We start from the raw sequence: 23,734 nt of genomic DNA, 5'->3' as shown, positions 1-23,734 counted from the left end.
GAAATTTCTTACCGGCAATCTCGAAGTCGACTTCTATTCTTCCACGATGTTTAGTTTGTTTCCTTCCAATGTTTTCACACAAATTCCAGATGTCTGCAACAGCGGTTTATTCCTCAAACTAGGCAAAGTTTGACGTAACTTTTCACTTATTATCGTAGTTCCGGATCCAGTGTCTGTTAACATCTTGACATCATCATCACCAATCTTTCCGTCAATACTACAGCTATGATTAATTGTTCCAATAACATAAGTCCGTATTTCGTCCTCATTATCATCATCAGTGTCTACTTCTTTTGTATCTATTAATCCGGGGACATCATCAAATTTAACATCTGCCATCCGGGTATCCCCTCGTCCGACGGCAGTTTCTAGTTTGACAAATTCTGCTGTTGTCGTGGTTGAAATTGACTTGCTTGCTGCTGTTGTTGTGGCGGGAACCAAGTCGGTGGGTTGAATTGTGCAGGCTGCTGTGGCTGAATAAATGGATATCCAGCGGTCGGCTGCATTTGCTGGGTCATTTGCGGCTGTTGTCGCTGATGTTGGCGATCAGGACAATGACGCTGCACATGCCCAACACGGTGGCAAATATTACAGATCGGCAACCCATCGGTGGTTCGCTGGTTTCTGCCGGGCGCACCTCTATTACGTTGAAAACGTCTATCTCGATTGGCTGTGCGGTTAGCTGGGGCAGATTTATCAGCAGAGTCAGAATTCTTTTCTAATGGGGCATTAAATTTCTCCATCTTTTCGTCTATCACTGACTCCATTTTCTTCATCAAAGTCTCTAACATCGATTGCATTGTATTGTCGGAAGTGGGCGGTTGTACAGCAGCCACGGTCGTGTCTTCTTGGCTGGCTGATTTAGCACTGAAGGGGTCTAATGCGGAGAATAACAAAACATCACTCTTACCGTTGACAAGTTCTTCGTTGCATTCTTCGGCTTTGGCGACACGTACGGCCTTTTCAAATGTAGCAGGGTCTTTTGCATCACCATTCGCTTCAGAGACGGGCGCAATCCACGGATGAAATGTTCTCTCATGAGCTCAGACTGAAACTCACGGGGCATATCCATGTGAGCGCGCAGAGTCAGCGCTGTATAATTCTAGCGAATTCCTCCACAGGCTCACCGGTTTCTGATTGCGATTATACAGTTCGTTGTAGAAAAGTCTCTGAGTTTCTTTTGGCAGGAAATTTTCTCTCAGGGCCTCAGTAACACGGTCATAGTCGTACTGGATTTGATCGTCTAAGTCGTTCCAAAAGTCGGCTGCAAATTCTCGTAGATAGGCGGGCAAAATCTCGGCCTTGCGTTCGTCTGACCACCTATTAGCTCTGGCGGCTCGATCAAATTCTTTCAGAAAAGTTTCAACGTCGTCACCAAGTCTTCCATAAAATCTTGATGGAGTTACAACAGTTCGGGCTTCGGTATATCCGGCCATATCAGGATATCTTGAAGCAGGAGTGTCGATTGATCGTTGTCTACGGCCTGGCATTATAATACTAGCAATGTTCGAGCAACAGAAATGTACGTACCAATCCTTTGAACGATGAGCGGCACCAAAATATCACGTCGAGCAGAAGGCGCTGGCTTGAGTCGATCCGAACCGCTGCACACCAAATATGTCACGTAGCGTGGCTTGTGATGTGGCTATTATCGGGTTCATATGCTGAACGTCGGGACAGGTAGGCGTATAAGAGACGGCAACGGTACACAGGAATTCTCTAAGTCGTAGTACTTTATTCAGCTGAGTAACACTAGTTACACGGTAAGCTTCTATGACCTACACTAGTCGTCAGGGTCACGGTTGAACGTCGTCTCGGGGCGTCGTCGGTAAAGTGCGTAGACACGGTCCATCCACGGAGGGACCGTGCCCCCAAAGTTCTCCTAAAACGGTGTCTGATGTTCTCTCCCTAACACACTGAATCATAGTTTATATTGGCTTTCAGAAACTGCAAAGTCAGGGTCTATAATTAACTAAAAACAATCGGGTCTCAGGATCTGCAAAGTCATGCTCTTGGTTAAGTACAATGTCAAACAGGGGTAAAGGTCGTCCAGCCATTGATGATAACTTCAGGAGTTGAAACAATAAAAGGTCAACGATCTCCCGTGCAGGGTTACTGTCGGTCATTACAGTCAAATTCAAAAGGTTAAATTCTAAGCATATATATGGCTATGTCACACTATTAACAAACATCTGCCAATCGGACTTTAATCTTCCATTGGTCCAGCAACATTCATAAAAATAATCTACCAACCACACTAAAACTGGAAGTAAAACGGTACAGCATTTACCTGGACAATATTTTTATCAGAAATAAAAATTATCGAAACCGGACTTTTAAGTCATATCTTGTTCAATTTTACAAAACATCTTACACAAAACTTCTGACGCAAGGCCCGATTTTCAAGGATTTTGACGACTTATAGACTGTAAGAACTGTGCTTGAGAAGGTGAGAGTATAGATCTATATACAGTTCTGAAATACTTTCCCCAGCTATATTCATCATCATCATCATCATCATCATCATCATCACCATCATCATCATCATCATCATTGTCATCATCATTGTCATCAGTACTCATTACACTATATTGATTTCATTGGTTCTCTAAAACACCCTGTCGTTTTACTTAACACATTTTTTCCACATTAAAACCGCCAAACTCACCTAGTAGATGCCTTAACGTATCCAATGACCCCTTGGTGATCCTACTCTTCCATTTCGCAGCTCCTCTGGTTACCACTTTTGTAACCTTAGGCTCGTTACTATACATACATGTCACCGATTTACAATTGCATCTATGCATAACTTGTAGTGTTATGTAAAAGTAGTAATAAGTAAAAGCACACATCCTAAACTTTGTTGACTTCAGTTACAACGTGACGATGATGTTCTATTTAAGTCTCAGACTATTGGGAACATGTTATCCAAAATCGTTATGTGATCGTTTTTCTCATTCACCAATGATAGTTTTTTTTTTCCAATAATCGTCCTTCCCCATCCCAAAATTAAATGATTCTTCTCTAAAAATATCTTTCCATCATTGTATATAGTCCGTGGGCTGGAGGGGTCCACCGTGCACCCCCCATAAACCTACTACATGGGTATTTTTTGTTCTTTGGGATCTGCTGAACTAGAAAAAATATGTTAACATTGGATATTTGGGGATGCACTACCTGTCTGCACTGCTTTTTGATTTGCATGTACCGCAAAAACGGCGAAAAATTGGTAGGGGTAGGGGTACTCTATCCTTTCCTAAATTAAGTAAACTAGCATGAAATAGCACGAACCATTACATTTTTGGAAATCTCAGATACTGCTCTTTCTGCGAACCACCAACTTTAGCTAAATTAATTTGTGTACATAGAATAGGGCGACTTTAAAATGAATTTTTTTGACAATTTTGATTTTTTTTACCCAAAATGCCAAGTAACAATTGTGATTTACTTTTTATTTAGCACAATTTTGAAAGCTTTTTGTATTTAAATTATTTACTGCCCGTTTAAAGGTGACTGTTAAGCCAAAAGTGTCGTTTACAAGCCCAAGGTGTTACGAGGAGTCAATATGAATAATGTTTAAAAGGTTTTAAGTCGGTTTTAGTGAAAAGAAATTTTGATTATAGTCAAGAAGGAGTGATATTACAAGACTTACTGAGGATAGCATGGCGAGTATAGATGTGATGTTTAAATTTACCTAAATTCATACAGGGTTTGGATTACTAAAAACACTGAAGTATTTCGACAGAATTTAATCTATGGCCAAATAGTAATCTGTGAAACCACAGACAAATAGAAGACAGAATAGCAACGCAGCATGCCTTTTGTTTCTTGGTCGTCTCTGTAGACTATGGCCTTTTAATATTAAAATAAGCTTCACTGGTATTAAACATTTAAGAGACTTTGTTTGTGGCTGATAATTGCACGAGATTATGCGAAAGGTATGACGAGATGGCATCGTGCAGCCAGTCGCGTAGCAACCATACCTTAATTTGTGAGCTCTCAGGGCAGAATCACTGCTTCACGAGAATCAAAACATAACCCGCAAGCACGTCCATAAACACGTCCTTCCATGACCAACTTGTAAAAGATGACATGACTGACCGTACACCCTTGCGTAAAACCAGACAGTATCTTGAACAATACAGTTGCTAGTCTGTCCTCTATTTGTCTATGGTAGGACGAAACCTCAAATCGCCCTCATGTACTCTTTGAATCGACCCTAATTCGACTTTGCTTCCAGTCGATTGATTTAGTACCATTGTCACTTCCATGCATCTTATCTATTCCCGTTAGGCACTTTTGCAAAGTATCATTGCACTGTACTCATGGGTACACTGCAATGATACTTTTGCAAAGTATCATTGCACTGTACTCATTTAGGACTTTGAATAGAATACCATTGTACATCATATCGACAACACTCACTGGAAATAGAAGATTGTGTTGTTCAAGGTGTGAAAACTGTTAAGTAAGCACTCCATGTTTGCCTCGCCTAAGGAAGCCCTCGACTCTCTTTTCCAAAAAGTGCCGACCATGGAACCTTCGGTAGTTTCCGGATTGTCGCCAATTTTTAAGTGAAAATATGTTTGTAGTGAATTACATTATTGATTTATATTTTATTGCAATGTGTTATTATTGATGTTTACATTGTTATTCGGTCATTTCCTGTTCAAACCAGTTGTGTTCTAGTATTACACGCGTTCCTGTGGGAAACTAACACAAACTTTATGGACCAGGTCATTCTAGCCAATTACAACGCAGCCCGCTAAAATTGTTTTGTCCTACCGAGGCTATATAAGCACGCATGCCATGTATATTTTGGCAGTGAGAGAGAAAGACAGCGTGCACATCCGGTGCCAAGCGCACCCACATGTATGTCATGTAACAGTACTGCAGTCAATAAACGTTACAGTTACAGTTCAGCTAGGTGTCATTGTCTTGTATCGTCACCCACTCATTGCTGTGAAACGAACCCCCTTCCCTTGTGCTGCTCACTCACAATGTTCGGCAAAGTTTGTGTCGTTGTTGTCGTGTGGTGCTTGGCGGAATTGGCATGCTGGCGAAAACGGGAAAGTTTTGGGCTTCGGGGAGGTGACTAGGGCGAAAATTTGGACACCTTTTTATGCAGACAACTATATTTTTATATATGCTTTTTTAAATCTGAATGATACAAGTATTTCACTGAATGTCCAACTTCGAGGTTTGGTAAAGTTTTGAGTCTAACGATGAAGGAGCGATGCCATTACAATGAAGCCTGTTTTGCATTTATTTCAACACTTCAGATGACTAATTGACTGGTTTATTTTCAGTTTGCTGTTTATTAGACTGCTGATAAAAAACAAAAAAAGAAAGTTGCAAAAATGTAACTTCTTTCATCCGGATTTACGCTTCATCTCATAAGTGAGTTATTGCCATGGCAAAAGTGCGAGATTGATATCTCAAACTACTTTCATTCCAACCTTACTCTTCTGACCTGGCACGCTCAGACTTTCCTCACTTCCAGATAATGAAGAAACAGTTCACTGGAAAGAATTGTGACAATGATGATGACGTCATATCCGCCGTTCAGGACGGAATATTTGTAAATCAAATATCAAATATTCATAAATGCAAATATATTCTTTTCTTTGTTAGTTTTATATTTTGAAAAATTGTGTGACTCTCCTTGAAATGTAAGAAATACTATATATCTTAAACAATGCTAGCGTGATATATTGCGACTGTCCATTTCAGAACACCACCCCCTCCGTAATTTGTCTCAACCTTACATAACAATCTAACCTATTGCTATGTAAATTAGTTGATACTGTTTCAGTTATTCCTGGGGATAATACTGTATTTGTTCGTGGAAACGTCAAGTTTTCAAACGTAGGACAAGGGGCATGGTCATATTTTAGACAGGTGGGCAGAGGGAGGGTCTTAATTAGAGTGCAGGTGTGCGCGGTATTCCCGCGACCTACGCCATTTAATTTCTGAAGGCCCCATTGTTCCCAGGGAGAATATCACAGTGGTTGGGGAGGATAACGTTTCTGAATGTCGGTAAGGGGGAGGGTCACATTATAGCCCTGAGGATAAGGTGAAGGGTCACATTTTACAGTGCAGGTGTGTGCGGAATTCCCAGCCCATGCCCCTGCAATTACAGAAGGCTCCCTGAATAAGAATCATTTTCTATTTGCATGTACGGCAATTACTAAAAAATAAATTATTTGCTCGTTTTCATCCAATGTCAATATACTAGGATGCTTGGTCGTTGAAACTATGGAGGTAAAATGACTCCGTTGACAAACGAAATAAAGTTCGAAGGTAGCCCTAGCTGGAAATAGATACAACGCTATTTTTGCACTCGTACTGTTGAGGAAAGATTGCCACGCATAGCCAATACCCTACCCTATTTTCGTAAGCAGCGCAGCGAGCGATAAGAAAATGTGTCAGGGAAATAAACTCCTACCGTGCAATCCAAATCACCTGACACGAATCAACACCACCCTAACAGGGAGACAATACTGTGGCATTATAGCGTACAAAAATCAGCATCCGTAGGATATGGAATTTTTTGCCTAAATGCGTTTGTTTCCATTATTATGTATCTCGCATGTCTCTGGCTGGCGGTAATTGTGTATACTGCTTTGTCACCAGACACAAAGAGAATCATGTATGATTGATATGTGTCTTAAGTGTAGGTATTATTGCAGTTCACGGTCACCACACCAGTCTTCCGTAGGTATGTTGCCATGCCAAAGGTCATTTTGAACTGAGTACTTGTAACTCTATAAATTATATGTCAACGCCGAGAATACACTACTGCCCTCTGTGGCAACTGTTGGGTTTCGCATTTTTTCAAGCAACACCTTCGAGTCGAGGGACCATGACCCAGGAAACAGTGTTAGGGGATAAACTCAATTGGCTGCCTTCGTCTGGATTCGGGTGATTGCTCTAAAATGAATAGATGTACTGTATTTTTCAAGGACTTTTCCGCGGTCCAGTGACCATTTCTTCAGATCCTAACAGCATCTTTAGGGTTTTACAAACGAAAGAGGGTGGGATCTAAATTCCCTTTTGATAGATAACGCTCTGTTTGTTGCAAGACAGACATATTATGATTTTATTTCAAATATAAGTTATAAGACCTGCAGACTCATTGAAATAATTCTTGTTGAATTCCAACTTGGCGAAAGAAAATCGATTTCACATTTCGTCAAAAATATCTCGTGTTTATCATCTACCGGCTGTGCCCCGTCCTCATACATATTAAATTAAGCACAGTAACTCTTGACGGCCTGGCTTGTTCTTCTCTAACCTTGCCATACAGTTAAATACCGTCTCTCAGCAGTGTCAATTATACCAATAAAACAGCAACATAACTATTGGATGAACAACTTCCTTTTGAAAAGACTAAGGTGTCCAATTAAAATATTGCAAATTGAACGTTTGTGAAAAAATGAGATTTAGTGTAATAAAATTAATACAATGCTGCCGTCAATACAGTGATATATTTAAGGATATCATTCACAAATATACATGCTATATCATAATTTATACGTCAAATGAAACTACAAAAAAATATTATTCACATTGGCATTCGTGCTGCTTTTCGAAGTCGTGCCAAACTCATGTTGTTTAAGACACATTTTACACTTACGCTTGTTATGCTACCTGCAAACCCTAGATGATCTCCACTCAAATTTAAATGATTATCTCCTTTGCAAATGTTGACAACGTGACAATTGACCCATGGCAGGGCCTTACTCTTAAACTCAACATTGTACAGCGTTTGCATCACTGAAGTTTCTCAATACTTGCGTATGTCATTTGTTAGTTGTGTATTGTCTCTTTTGTTCAGGCCCGATACGGATTCTATTTCTAAACTGTTCTATTTATAAACTTAAATGAGTTCTGTAGTTTATCATGCAAGGGAGTGTTGACTATTTGAACAATTTGTCTTCCCTTATAAGTACCTGAAATGCAAACTTGTGACGCTATTTCTTCCTCACGCTTAGCCGTGAATCCAGATCGGTTTTGTTACAAATTTTACATAATGATGTGATAGCCAGTCTTGGCATTGCACTATCTGGACACAATTTGATATATACTATTTTACTGGTCGACAAACAGGAGTCTGAATCTGCTCTGACACGTGCTATTTAAACATGAAAGACTACCTGCAACACCCGGGGCGTTGCTCTTAAAGTACAGCCACAGGCGACCCAACAAGTTTGAGTTTTTCACACTGTTTTCTCTCATTTTCTCTTCTTTCTTCATGCTCTGAATGATCGGAATAAATAAAATAAATGGTTTATATAACCTAACCTACCTAGCCTCTGTGACTCTTTATTTATTTTACACTCCATTACAAGGACGTATATCCTCATACACACATGCTGTAATTAATTAGTCAACACAACTAATTATGTTAATCCGTGGACTTATCAGGGATTTTATGGATTGGTCAACATCGCGAAAGATAGGAATGGTTACTAAATTAACATCACTATCTTTCCGATGTTGACCAACCTCTGATAAGTCCACGGATTAGCATAATTAGTTGTGTTGACTGATTAATTACAGCATGTGTGTATGAGAGATATACGTCCTTGTAATGGAGTGTAAAATAAATAAAGAGTCACAGAGGCTAGGTTAGGTTATATAAACCATTTATTTTATTTATTCCGATCATTCAGAGCATGAAGAAAGAAGAGAAAATGATAGAGAAAACAGTGTGAAAAACTCAGAACTTATTGGGTCGCCTGTGGTACAGCATGGTACTTAAATCACAGTCATTGTTGACTGCATTTTGGTTCTTGATGCATGTTATCGTTCAGTGCGATGCGTATCTTCCGTAAACAGATCGCCACATGAAAGGTCAATTAATAGCTGAAAATATCATATACGAAAATACGGCACTTTCTGGTCAAAGCCTTTAGATGCAAGTGATTCAACATTCACATTAGAAAGAATTAAGTTTATTTGATTTTTTGGGTGATGGAATTTTTGCTATAAGCTCTTATACACATTTTCTATTCGTCGATTCAGTAAACGAAAAAGTCCTCATTCTTTTGGAAATTGATTGCTCTACGTGTCATTATTTTATCCTCACCCCTAATTTGTTCGTCATGGTTGGTCAAAATGAAGATCTTTTCGTTGAACGTAAATTAAAAAGAAATTTATGCATTCCTTTAGACTCTTCATGCGATGTATATATTTCCAAATGACTCCAGAAAAAAAAATTATATATATATATATATATATATATATATATATATATATATATATATATATATATATATATATATATATATATATATATATATATATATTTTCCGAATGACTCCAGAAAATGCTTTCTTTTTAAAAACATGGTTATAGGTATTTCTGTTTACTTATGATAAACTCCAGAGTTTCTTGTTAAAACCAATATGGCTGTGTGTAAAATTGCCCATTGACCGACTAACAAAGCTAGTGTCTCGAATATGAAAAGGCATTTTAAAATTACATTGCAAATATTTGAGAGTCCGAATATATGTTACCATTGTGCATTCTATCTTAAACTTCCATATTCCCCTGATGGTGTTAGCTACATGTATAATGATGAATATTGCATCTGCTCTGTATCGGTAGGCTGGAGCTGGCTCTGCTGCCCATGACCACCAATTGAGGTGAGATCCACTTCGTCATGGCTGATGCCCGTTTTGGGAGATGCCTGAATAAAGAAAATTAAGTGACCTATATCAATTGGGTTAGAAGTCACAACGTACGATATCCAGGCCCCAAGCGGATAAGCAGCAGACAGAACTGCTCGGCCTAATCCTCACTTTTAAAAAGAGCGGTTCAAAACCTTACACAAAAACTCCGTCTATTTTTTTAGGCTGCACTAACAAACAACTCTGGAGGGGAGGGGCTGGGAGATTCCGAAAACAGTGTCCCGTTCAAAGGAAGGCAAAATGTGGCCGATATAGAAGATAAGTCATTGTACATGGGACTTTATTTTCCAAATTATTAAAGGATTTTCCTTATGTGTAAGCTATACCTCTACATTTACATTATATTGGCGTGATGATTCATGTAAATGTATTTTACTTGAAGTGGCGGGTAAAAAATGCACTTGAACACAAAAATGCAGTGTTTTGTATTCTAAAAGGACTATCTGCTGACTTGCATAAAAACACGCCAGAAACGTTACATTTAATATAATAAACATTTTTGGCTTACGTGTATGCCAACACGCTGGAAATATTAGCCGAACAATATTCAATGGTATTAATTTTCAAATACTGAAATTTTATCCATCTTTACAGGTAAATTGTAAAAATAATTTTATAATCGTTATGGAGACAATCTGATAGCCATCTTAGATTTTTGCCACTCATTATATGTCTTTTATGGATATTTTATTTCTTATTGTATAACGTAGATAATAATTCCTTTATCCTTTACTCATTAAACATGTCCAAGTACACAGACATCCGTGTCATATTTTGCGACATGACCACCTTGGATTTCTGCAAATCAAGTACTGGCCTGACTTAGAAAGATAGAAATTCATCGACCCTATTCAATGAGAAATAACACAAGAAAAATCCTTACAGTACCTCAGCTGAGAACTTAACATTAAATATAATCGTGGGCACCTTGTGGGAAATGACCAATGGCACCACTACAAGAAACGAAGACGTTGGGTAAATTAGATAACTTACCTTTGTCATTCGGCTTGACTTGATATTGCACCCATCGATCGCAACTTTCTGTGGAGACTTGTAAAATTTCTCAATAAAGGCTCCTGTTGAAGCAAATAATGTTAAATTTGTCATTAATTAGTCTTTTTTGTCAATTTGCAGACATGCCAAAATTAAGCGCGTTTAAAGATTATTATCGTTAGCATTCTCTTCATGTGTGAAAATGGCCACCTCGACACATGTCTTTAAAAGTCTTAACAATACATGTCCTTCAGGTTGACCGTTTACACTTGCATGTTCATCACACACATTTTCTTCAAAAGTACACACAGAATGTGTTGATAAGCCAGACATTAATGTTGCCGACTCATTAAACCACTGGTTATAAAAATATGAAAATCTCTGGGGTCTTACCAAAGAGGTGTCTCAAAATTGCAAGAAAGACATACCAGGGGCTATATGGTCTTGGCAGAGACAGAACACTAATTGCCAGAACATAGGGTGCCAGTTTATGACCTCTTTCACGTAAACAGAAAGGCAATTGACTGCACACACACATACAAATTGACCAGTCACATACAATGGTTAAAGTAGTCGGCACCGTTAATATCTGGCTTACAAACAAATTCTGTGTATACTTTAGAAGAAAACATGTGTGATGAACATGCAAGTGTAAACGGTCAACCTGAAAGACCTGTATATACTTAATCTTGCAACGTCGCAATGCTATCCAAAATAAAAAGCCCTGATATGACCAGGTGACCCTTCGGAAGACAGAAAGTCATGCTGATACCGTAGATGAATTTAATTGATTAATTTGAAAATAATAATGGTAATCCTCTTGGAGATAAATTGCTGAGGAAAAAAAACTTGCAAATTTCCTTGACATATATGCAATACCACTACGATAAACAATTCACTGGATATATTATCATAGCTTTTTAGATTTCACCCTCAAACATGTTATGCTCTAATTAATCCTTTGAGTGCTGTATTTTTCCCAAAATTTGAGTGTAACATTTACTGCGTTCATAAACATTTCTGTAATTTTGAAGTAATTTTGAATCAAGAGGACATAGCATTACAATGGCTACAATTTATGAACAAAATTCTGAGTAAAATCTGATAAAAAATTGTCTAGAACTGAAAAAGTTGCTGGCTATGTTATATTCTATAAAGGCAACAGAAGTTGCCTTCTATCTATCTATCTATCTATCTATCTATCTATCTATCTATCTATCTATCTATCTATCTATCTATCTATCTATCTATCTATCTATCTATCTATCTATCTATCTATCTATCTATCTATCTATCTATCTATCTATCTATCTATCTATCTATCTATCTATCTATCCATCCATCCATCTATCTATCTATCATCCATCTATCCATCTATCATCCATCCATCCATCCATCTATCTATCTATCATCTATCTATCTATCTATCTATCTATCTATCTATCTATCTATCTATCTATCTATCTATCTATCTATCTATCTATCTATCTATCTATCTATCTATCTATCTATCTATCTATCTATCTATCTATCTACCTATCTATCCATCTATCTATCTATCTATCTATCTATCTATCTATCTATCTATCTATCTATCTATCTCTATCTATCTATCTATCTATCTATCTATCTATCTATCTATCTATCTATCTATCTATCTATCTATCTATCTATTTGTCCATCCGTCTGCCTATCTATCTGTGTGTTTTAGTCTTGAAAAATCATAAAGGACAATTTTTACCTGCAAATGAACGAAGACCAATCCCTACTGGTAAATCTCCTGATGGCTCCTGTTTGTGAATCGACTTATTGTCCGGTATTTCAGCACAGTCTTTGGTATCTGGTCTTTGAAGAAATGTTAAGCTAAATTAGTAACATTTTTATCTTATAAGTTTATGCACTACAATACTAACAATTATTAATCCGAAGTGAATGGCACAATTTACCTTGCTTTGGCACCGCCTGCAACGAAAATAAAAAAAAAAAGTGTTTTTAGAGCTTTTATTTCTGCAACATACCTAGACAGGCAAACTTCTAGAAAGTGGTTTCGCGTATCTATTCCTCTTTCTGATGTAAGAATGCCGTTATAGATAATTGAACTATGGACAAACATTGTAGAGGTTAAACTAGTTTGATTATTTTTATTAAAATCAATCATAGATATATAGAATAATTGCCAGAATTTCCCTTTTCTGTACAGATATTATATCGCACTGTGTTTTTTTCTTGTATAATCCTTTTTTCATACATTTCATTTCCCATTATTAGCATTGTAACAAGCATTTTACCATTTGATATTTGTCTTAAGTCAATGAAGGTACTTAAAATTAAAAAGAAATGTCCATTGGACAATTTTAAAGGTTCAGCCGATCATAGTCACAGCCGATCATAGTCACACGAATACATTGATAAAGAGCTTGATCTATGAAATTTTATCAATAGATTTCTTTTTCATTATTCATAGACCGCTTTCGGTGTTCTAAAATAAGGATGCCATGTTACCGATAGAGAGTGTGTGTTCCAATGCTTTAAAGGTATTATATGCTAATATGCTCTATTTAACTACCTGTGTTACTGCACTGATCTTTGGCCACAAGTTTGATGCCCCATAGAAGTATAAAGACAATTACAGCGATTAAACCCGCAAAGAGCATTGTTCCGCTTCTGTCGCCGTCTGTAAAAACAATCATCATAAGAACATCGCCCTGTATCTATAATGTCCCTGTGACAGATGCTGTGACATTCAACGCTAAAATGGCAGCAGTTTTAATTGATTATGGTCGAGCAGTGCATTTAATGTCTTAACACCATGCATAACTTGAGATGAGACGCTCACAACGACAATCTACTCTTACATATGTGGTCATGATTACAGAACAACCCCGCTAGAGGGACTTTAATGAGTGTGGTATTCATTTTCAATTTTTCCTAACTAATCTTTTTTGTAAATGAAGGCAAACGTGCTTCTTAAATCGACACAGTAAAATAGCAGGTAATGTTGATAGTCTTAACAATTGGCAGTTTGCACCAGCAGTAAAAATGTAAAAATGTTTGTTAGTGGTTCATAGTGTGAATTTTAATGTTGTAGTCTAACTCCATTTTTAGCGGTTGATTAGAAACCTTTTTTTTTTTTGAACTTCATAAAAGAAATATGGGTGGAACAAGTCATTGACAATGACATACTCCCAGCTTGTTAATTGGTACTTAAACTCTTTTCCTGCCAAGTCAATAATTCACCACCAGGTCAAGATGGTTAAAATTTATGAAACACAACATATTCCATATGGTGTATTTTAACATAATACTGTACATTTGAAGGCTGTTTAAAACATAAATATTGTTAACTTGATTTTTTGGGACTAAAGATGCTACAACAGACCAAGCCAAGTGGGTGAAAATACGTCGTGTTTTGGCTCAAAACCGCTTTTTACTGACTTGGCTGATAGGGAATTGATACTGTCTGGCAGGAAAAGGGTTGATTACAAGTCCTCTTAGAGGACTACTTTAAGCTGCCATACTAATTACAAAAGGTCATTAAAATGAATCAATTAGTAGTTAATCGACAGGATGCTGCCAAATATTTTTGCATCCTATCCTAACACTGACAGATTATCACTAGTACCATATTACATAAAGTTTGATGCAGTACTTTGGACATTCACCCTAACAATCCATTATGTAAATGCAAACTACCAATCAATATATATATATATATATATATATATATATATATATATATATATATATATATATATATATATATATATATATATATATATATATATATATATATATATATATATATATATATATATATATATATATATATATGCGTGATACCACTAAGTGTCATTGATTTGTATTTACAACACAGTGAGATCAAAATCTGTACCAAGTTTCATCAAATTTAACGCAGTCTTTGTGGATATATCACTCTAATTAGGAAAGATCGTTACATATGCAATTACAAATTGATTAACTTTACACTGATAAATGTCTTTTTCACTGTTAAAACAATTTGAGCACAACATCTGTAACAAGTTTCATGAACTTTGTTGAACTATTTCTTGACATATCAGCCTAATTACCAAAATTCATTAAATATGCAAATAAGCATAATTGATAAGAAACTGCTACATATCTTTGCACGCCATTAGACTACTTGAAGGAAAAAATCTGTACCAAGTTTCATTAAATATGATGCAACATTATTAGACATATGACAATAATTATGAAAGTTAATTAAATATGTAAATTAGAAATTAATTGACATGATACTCCTTAATATGTTAACATAGTATTATAATATTGACAGATCAACATCTGCACCACGTTTCATAAACTTTAAAACAGTATTTCTGGAGATAGCCCACTAATTAACAATGGATTTACATGATACTGCTAATTGTCTTTTTACACTATTGTAGGGCTATGTGCGAAAGATTTGTACCATTTGTTTCATTAAATCTGTTGCAGTATATTCTAGACATCACCCTAATGCAAATTAACAATTAATTGATGCAATACTGACATATGTCATTGACTGATATAGGAACTCTATGTGAAAATCATCTGCACTAAGTTTCATCAAATTTGGCACAGTTGTACCAGAAACAGCGCTCTAATCCAGAATTATGCAAATTAGCACTAATTATGCATGCCACACAAATATAATGTCCCTGCATATGTATGCAATAGTGTAGTATCCTTGTACCAAGTTTAAAAAGAATTGGCAAAGGCATATCTCAGATATCTGCATTCATGAGCCCCTATGCATGGACACATCATATATATTAATGCCATCCTTGAACCCCCGTGGATCATATCTGGGGACCCTGTGGATGGATATCAAATAAGGAAAAAAAACGGCCGTCACACAGCTATTTTTGATCGAATCATTACAAAATCGGCGTGCATATATATGTGATAGGGACTAATAGATGTACCAACTTCCAATGCAATTGCGCTCGGCATCCCTGAGAAATTTACGTGAACGAACGCAGAATCGTCAAATATAAGAAACAAAATGGCTGCCACACAGCCATTTTAGACCGGATCAAAACAAAAAATCAATGTGCATAATTATAACATATAGAGTAATATATGTACTAAGTTTGAACGAAATCGCTTCTAGCATCAATGAGAAATTTGCGTGAAAATATGCACCGACATCAAATGCAGGAAACAAAATGGCCGCCAGATGGCCATATTGGTTCGGATCGTAAAACGAATGGATTTGCATATGTATGGCATTGGTAATAATCCTTGTACCAAGTTTGAACGAAATCGCTCTAGGCGTCTCTGAGATATCTGCGTGAACGGACGCACGCACGCACGGGCTGACGGACGAACGCACGGACATGACCAAACCTATAAGTCCCCCGGACGGTGTTCGTGGGGACTAATAATCGACCAAATTAAATGAAAACCTGTGTTTATTTATAGAGCGTCTTCGTTACCGAAAAAATGGCTGGGAAATTGTACGAACTTTGCACGTATCCTAAAAGTGTTGTTGCTTAATGATCAGAACAGAACAACCGCAAAGTTAATAATTCAGTTTACATACATATGCATAGATATGCTTCCGTCAGATGTGGTGTTTTCTCTCAGCGTTTACCTCATGTGTGGCGGTAGAGTTGGCAGCGTTAATAAAGGCTAGGAGTAAATTTTCTAGATCGAATAATTGTAAATTGTGCACTTACAAATACTTCTCAGACTGCAATTATCGCAATCAAGTAGAATTTCATGAAGACAGTAGATTTTCAAAACCAAATTCAAAAAGGCTACTTGCTGAATTACCAATTTTAATCCTCCTTCTGATTAGTCTCGTTCGTTGATCATCAGGTTTTATATTGTTCGATGCTATACAGGTGTATCTCCCAAAATACGAATCATCGGCAACGGTCACTCTCAGAATGCTCGTGACATACTTATCGCCGGTGATGACCTTCACTGTAATCTCTCTTTTTGCTTCATCGCCTGGGATGAGACCATTGTTATGGTCAAACCACATTATTGTAGGTGTTGGCATTCCACTAACCAAACAAAGCATCTCTACAGAGTCACCTTCATTTGCAAAGAATACACTGTATCCTAAATCAATTTTAGGAGATTCTGAAAGGAAAGATATATTGTTTGTTGCTTGTTTGTTTGTTTGTTTGTTTGTTTTGTTTGTTTTTTATATTTTCGTAGAATTATTTTGTCATGTCGGTCACAAACTTACTTTTGCATCAGCTGATCATTTAAGTTACAGCCATCACAGATGCCATAGGGTCATCACTGACATGACTTCACGAGAATGTGAGCAAACAGGGTGAATGTGATCAAACAACTAAGCCTACTTTCCTCCTTTTTAATTCCTTTCTGTCGCTCTAACTCTGCACACTGACTATAAAAAGAGCCCGCCAATTCGTAGCCGCCACTGTCAAAAGACGAATTCAAAACCCGCCCATAAAAACATTTTGTAAAAAAATTTGTAGTGACCGCAGCTCGAACTTTGCTAAAGCCTAATATCACCAGAATGGTTTTCAAAAAAGCTAGTACCTGGGACATCGATGCGTATGTCTCTTTGCATGATGACGTCGGTGGTCGTAGAGTATGAGTGTTGTAACTGGCAATCCAGCGCCGCTCCTTTCTCTACGTTCTCTCTCCAGAAATGGACAAGTGATACAGCTGCATTGGAGACGACTACACCATTCATAATCCATGTCGATATACGTAGAGACAGAGCTTTTCTCATTGTACAGTTGAAAACCACTTCTCCATTTTCTATTTCTGTGTAGCCTGGCCAAACGCCACACTCTGGTCCACTGGCTGCAAAATAGCGTATATATAAAATAGACAGCATTTTACGAGTGGTATACCCACAAACTAATGGGAGTGAGGTCAAAAGTTAAGTTATAAATGTGGCAATAAATTATTTTTAGGGTAATAATTAGAAAATGATTAAAAATAAGCTCCCGATTTTATCTTCACTCCATTCCCTTTTATTTCAGTATATCCTATTACTATCAACATATTCAACAGCCTTGGTGATGCCTATGTGGACGGAACAGTTGATTAATGATAGGGAGAGAAAGCGTTATTTGTTAGTTACACAGCCGGGGTTGAACCAATCACCTTCAGCATATGAAGCACTAAATATAACCTGTACTCCACGGGAACATGTTTCAATCGGGATGCGATGTTTAATATAAATGTTCGAATGGTAATGCTGTACAGGTACTGGTTAATTTATAATGTGAATATTTATTGTTGAATGTTGTTGTTTCCCGCCTTTTTTCACAATACAAACACATGACGTGCTACTTTGTTGACATTGTACACGTTATAGTAGTTCCATCACTAATCAAAATATATTATTTGATAATGCATTCGTAAACAAAAATTCGTATGATATGCCACGAAATTAAAATTACATTATAATAATTCTACAATTGACGAACTGATTTTAGAAGAGGAAAGCACGACATTAGCTGTCAATATCATGTCTTAGGGTCCATATACTGACACATACATTGCTCACGCTCACTCAGAACCGACAATTGGGTCAGACAACCCAAAGTCCTGGCCCCCATTTGACACCCGACTAAATTCTAATTGTAAGCGGTCGAAAATTGTGAAAGAGATTTGAAAAGAGTAGAAATGTATTTTGTCGGAACGTTATTAGTTACTCAGTACTATAATTACTAAATGTCTGTGTTTTGTGTAAGGTAATATAAGTTTGACGTCATCCCAGCTGTGCAACTAACAAGGAACACTTTCTCTCCCTCTCATTAATTACCGACCAGTCGACGTTCAGCTAGGCTGCACATTGGATCTAATTTTGTTTCTGCAATCATATAGTTGACTTATATGCAAAATGAAATGAGTGGACTATGTATACATATGTTAGTGTGAACCGTTAGAATCGCTCAAGTAAAGAATATACTTAAAATACGGTTAAAATAAGAATAAAAGGGATTGAATATGCCTGGTTAGCAAAATAATACGGGGGTAAGCAGGAAGCAGGAAGCAAAATGTCTAAATCACGTAGGAGAGGAGAGAGCGTCGAGCAGTTGTCTTGTTCTGCGTGGTCTTCATGTCGTCTAGGGTTCTCCTCCAAGTATGTATGTATGTGTTATGATATCAATCTGACGTTGGATAATGGCTGTGAGTATTTCAAAATTCAAGCTACATTCTGACTTCAACATACATAAGATTCCCCATGCTGGTGATAAACGACGCTGACGCCACAGCCCACACCAATTAAGTATTCATAACATGACTGGCGCAAACGTGCAGGTGTAAACAATAGGTTAAAATAAGAATAAAAGGGACTGAAAATCTACGTTCTGGAGAGCATTGACGGAGGAGGATCGACCTTGGAGGAGAACCCTAGACATGAAGACCACGCAGAACAAGACAACTGGTCGACGCTCCTCTCCTCCGTGATTTAGACATCTTGCTTCCTGCTACCCCCAAAATATTTTGCTAACTAGGCATATTCAGTCCCTTTTATTCTTATTTTAACCGATTGTTTACACCCGCACGTTTGCGCTAGTCATGTTATGAATACTTAATTGGTGTGGGCTGTGGCGTCAGCAATGTTTATCATCGTCATGGGGAATCTTATGTATGTGGAAGTTAGAATTTAGCTTGAATTTTGAAATACCCACAGCCCTTATCCAACATAGGTCGATATCAAATGTATGTATGTATGTATGTATGTATGTATGTATGTATGTATGTATGTATGTATGTATGTATGTATGTATGTATGTATGTATGTATGTATGTATGTATGTATGTATGTATATGTGTGTGTGGTGCGTGCGTGCGTGCGTGCGTGCGTGCGTGCGTGCGTGCATGTATGTATGCATGCATGCATGCATGTATGTATGTATGTATGTATGTATGTATGTATGTATGCATGTATGTATGTATGTATGTATGTATGTATGTATGTATGTATGTATTAGTGTGACAACCTTGTGATTGTCTTAATATTCATAATCTACACATTTTATCTACTGAAACATGAATCTCTCTAGGATTCTGTAAATTGGTATACACATAAAGGGACACTACACAGCCAATCACATGCGCGAGCACAAACAAACATTTACATAGATCTGTATATACAAAGATGTGAAGATGTATACATGTACATATATAAATGTGTCTGATATATATATATATATATATATATATATATATATATATATATATATATATATATATATATATATATATATATATATATATATAACCTATCCGAAGGAGATACTCTATGTGTTTTAATGTTTTCGATACATTTCTTGAATGCCTACATATTACATTTGAAGTATATGTGAAATCACAATACAATGCCATTGTCACCGAGACAACAACTCCAAGCATATACAACAATGTGTAGACAATGTGATTTGGGCAATTCAATGAACGGGCTTTCCAACGATATGGCTTCGAATAAAAAAAAAGAATACGTTTGGAGCGTTTCAATGTCTGACCAGTTGAGTATTGGCCAGTCAGCTCATTTACAAAACTGTTAAGCGCATGTTATGTGAGACTTACCGATGACGTAGATAGATGCAGGAGCCCTTACACCAATCCCTAGCTGATCACCGCCGTCATAGTTATTTCCATTGTTCGTCTCCACGCGGAATATACGGAGATCGTACTCGGCGTTAACCTCATATTGAAGGACGATACCAATGACGGTACTTTCGATTGTCATCGTCACAACGCATTTCCAATTTCCACCATGAGTGAAACATGACGTAAAATGACAGTCATCGTGCCCACAGTTTAGCTCTGTTCTGTTGTTAGGCCTCCAATATGGGATTACAACGTGGGAGGCATGGTGACGACTGTTCAGTAAATATAAATAATTCGAACGTTAAATTTTAAAATAACCGTTTAAACGTTTTCCCCTGCACAGTAAGACCATTAAACGATCGCGAAAACGTTACGTTCGCGTCTCAATTCACAATAAGAATCAAAACCCGATAGGAGAGGTTTATCTTACCTGCAAGAGCTAACACATTGACGACAGTGAACATGTTGAAATGAAATCTCAGTGACGATCAAGTAGTTGTTGTTTGCCTTCAACGCACGTACACGTATATGCTCTCCTGCATATACTATTTGAGGGATTTTCCTTCGTAGAAGGTTGGACGTACAACGTACTTTCCGTAAGGGGATCGATGACACTAACGGGAGATGCAAGTCGGGAAAAGCGATTTTCTCTAAAGCAAGTATATAGGTGGCGCTATTCATCAAGACAGTACTAAAATAATCCGTCCCGGGTATAGGAATATGTTCAAATTAGTTACGTAACAAAGTGAACGGAGACACAATATTTTACCGTAACGACTATTATTATTATAATCCACTCATGAATTTGATTTATATCTAGACTTTTTTCTTATTCACTAATGGTATTTAATTATTGGATGCGGACAACATATAGTCCCCGTTATAATACGCCCATTATTAAAATAAAAAAAATCATATCTATTATATATTTAAGCCATTAAATTTAAACAATTAAGATCGACAAATCTAAATTTTTACGGATGTTGACATCACAACTGGATTATTGGTTCAATGAAATTCAAGAAAATGTCAATTTTTGTACATGTTTTAGCGGTTTTTGCTAACAAAGTCGGAATTTAATGTCTTAGTATACTAAACTTGGCAAATACATTGCATATGAATAAAGGACGGCTGCAATAGAGTCCCAAAACAAAAGAGTGTTTGTGATTCATCAGGCACTATTAACTCTTATACCCCAGACTCAAACACTGTGACCTTTAACCAAATGATCGATTGCTTTATTAATGTATAATGTGGTGAACATAAGACCTAATCATCACGTGAAGGTTTGCCGAAGCCAGTAGATGAATCGCTACCAGGTCCCCTGTTTATACCAATGTTCATCATTCATATCAACGTTCAGTACATGGAGGTTATAGCCCACATTGTCTCCCGGTGATGTTATTTTGTTGCTGGTCATTGCCAGCCATTTTATTGATTTCCCCGGTATCGTCGCTATCTGGCATTCTCCCGCTCTACACGTTTGAACATTTCGTTGTGTTGGGTCTTAACCAATGAGGCTATTTTTATTGCAAAATAGGACATAAATTATATATAAGGGGTATGAGGGATATGATAATGACTATAACAGATATTACAGAAAGGTGCAGTATGTATGGTTTGATATATTATAAAGCTTCACTTTCTTTAGTTTGCATTCTACATATCATAATTTTTGCATTGGTCATCGATAAACACTAAAGAATGATCCTGGATGTTTTATTAAGCCAAGTATCAGTTGAAATGCCTGAGAAAACTTTACATTGGATTGCACAATTGACTTACGAGTTCACTAGGGTGCACCAAGTGAACTTGTCTGGATTTTGATTGGCCGCCAAGATCGCTGACCTTACTGACAATAGCATAAATTTACATGATCACGTTTACATCCGCAATTGTCACATCAAATAAAACAATGGTAGACATATCATATAATGACTATAGTTTTCGACGGTAGTTTATTATTTTACGAAGGTTTTTCAGAAGCGAAATGATGAATATCGTCATTCATTTAGATATGTAAATTGTTGCCCGCTCATTGGTTCTAGACTTGTTTGAAAGCCAAAAATTAACGGGCGCCGCTTGCCGAGTTCATTAATCTTGGCTTTCTTCTCGCTCGCGCCCTAAATAAAGGTTAATAGTCAGGGCGGAGTCTGTGATTTCCATTATATTATCAACGAACCCAAGAAAACCGTCAAAATTTGCGAATAATTTCATAGCGAACGACAATTGGGCCCGAAACTGAGCAATACGCGACGCACTATCATGCGCGCTTAAAAAAAATTGGCAAATCCAGAGATGTTTACAGAAAAAAAATGTATCTCAACTTGGCCCACAAGTGTTCCATTTTATTTTGTGATTGATTATGATTTACGTTTCTGCTGTAAAGTTACAATACTTTGAGTTGTTTATCTTATTATTCATATTCACGGGCATGTAAACAAACCATTACTGTGTGTTTGTGGTCAGTCACGTGGTTCAGCTCGGCAATTCAAAATGCGACGGGCAGGGCATGGTAATATAAATCTAATTCGAACTTAATTAAAAACAGGGTCATTATAACCGTAGTATATTTTAGTTATGACTGTAAAGATATTTATGACTGCAAATGTGTCATAAATATTGGCACTCCTCCAGTACAATACATTCCAATGTATTCAACCAGATGATACGGGCCAATAGAGAGAATTCATCGCTAAACGATACAACCTGATACGATACAACGATACAATCTGATCACCTATACACCAGGCAGATAAGGGTGATTAGACCGCCGCAAATAATATACAGTGACTTATTTTTTCATGAAATTCCAAGACAAAATGGCCACATATTAAGGCCTTGACAACAAAAGAAATCTCCCTGTGATTTGCGGAAGTGTTTTGAAAAATACACAGGACAGAATGTTCAATATTTTTGAGCGTCATTTGACGCATTTTTTTTTTCATTTTTAGCTTTGGGGGTAATGATTAATACGAGGTCTTCGAGCTCTATAAAACTTTTCTTTGTAAGGCTGCACAAAAGTGGAATTATGTTCGACGTCACCTTAAGACTCGAAAACCTAGAAGAGGAGGTGGTTTACAACACAAACTAGTTATGTTTTCCAAAGTATGAAACTAAGGTAAATTACAATGTTGAAAACAAATATTCATACTCACCAAGCCCTGATCCTAAATTTTAAGCATATATTTCACACAACTGGGTCATTTCGAGATATTCATGTCCAGATTTTAAATTGCCCATTATTTTTGCATTTTTAATCATAATCATAATTATTGATGAACTTTGGGTACACGGTGACATTGCTTGTGCATTCTAAAAGTCGAGATGGACATGGTTAGCTTGGTTAGCATGGTTAACTTCTGAATGGAGAGTTAGTAGGTCAACATTTTCGACAACGGCATGCACAACGGACATGGCATTTCTTCGTGATCTGGACGGTAAGCCCTCAAGTGTGACAAACC

At 37.0% G+C, this 23,734-nt stretch overlaps 1 protein-coding gene across 1 annotated transcript; it reads right to left on the bottom strand.

The window, feature by feature from the left end:
• Positions 1–9,396: 9,396 nt before the first annotated feature.
• Positions 9,397–20,530, bottom strand: LOC139129776 (uncharacterized). The gene is made up of 8 exons (XM_070695465.1): positions 20,247–20,530; positions 17,235–17,504; positions 16,491–16,805; positions 13,258–13,365; positions 12,638–12,653; positions 12,433–12,536; positions 10,692–10,774; positions 9,397–9,697 (listed from the first exon to the last, which is right to left on the bottom strand). Exons 1-8 carry the CDS (start codon positions 20,407–20,409, stop codon positions 9,572–9,574), a joined length of 1,185 nt encoding a protein of 394 aa, XP_070551566.1. The 5' UTR covers positions 20,410–20,530; the 3' UTR covers positions 9,397–9,571.
• Between the last annotated feature and the right edge of the window lie 3,204 nt (positions 20,531–23,734).

The sequence above is a fragment of the Ptychodera flava genome, chromosome 3, assembly GCF_041260155.1.
Source record: "Ptychodera flava strain L36383 chromosome 3, AS_Pfla_20210202, whole genome shotgun sequence".
Taxonomy (NCBI): Eukaryota; Metazoa; Hemichordata; class Enteropneusta; family Ptychoderidae; genus Ptychodera; species Ptychodera flava.
The sequence above is the reverse complement of the archived record's forward strand: the minus strand, read 5'-3'. Positions and strand labels throughout refer to the sequence as shown.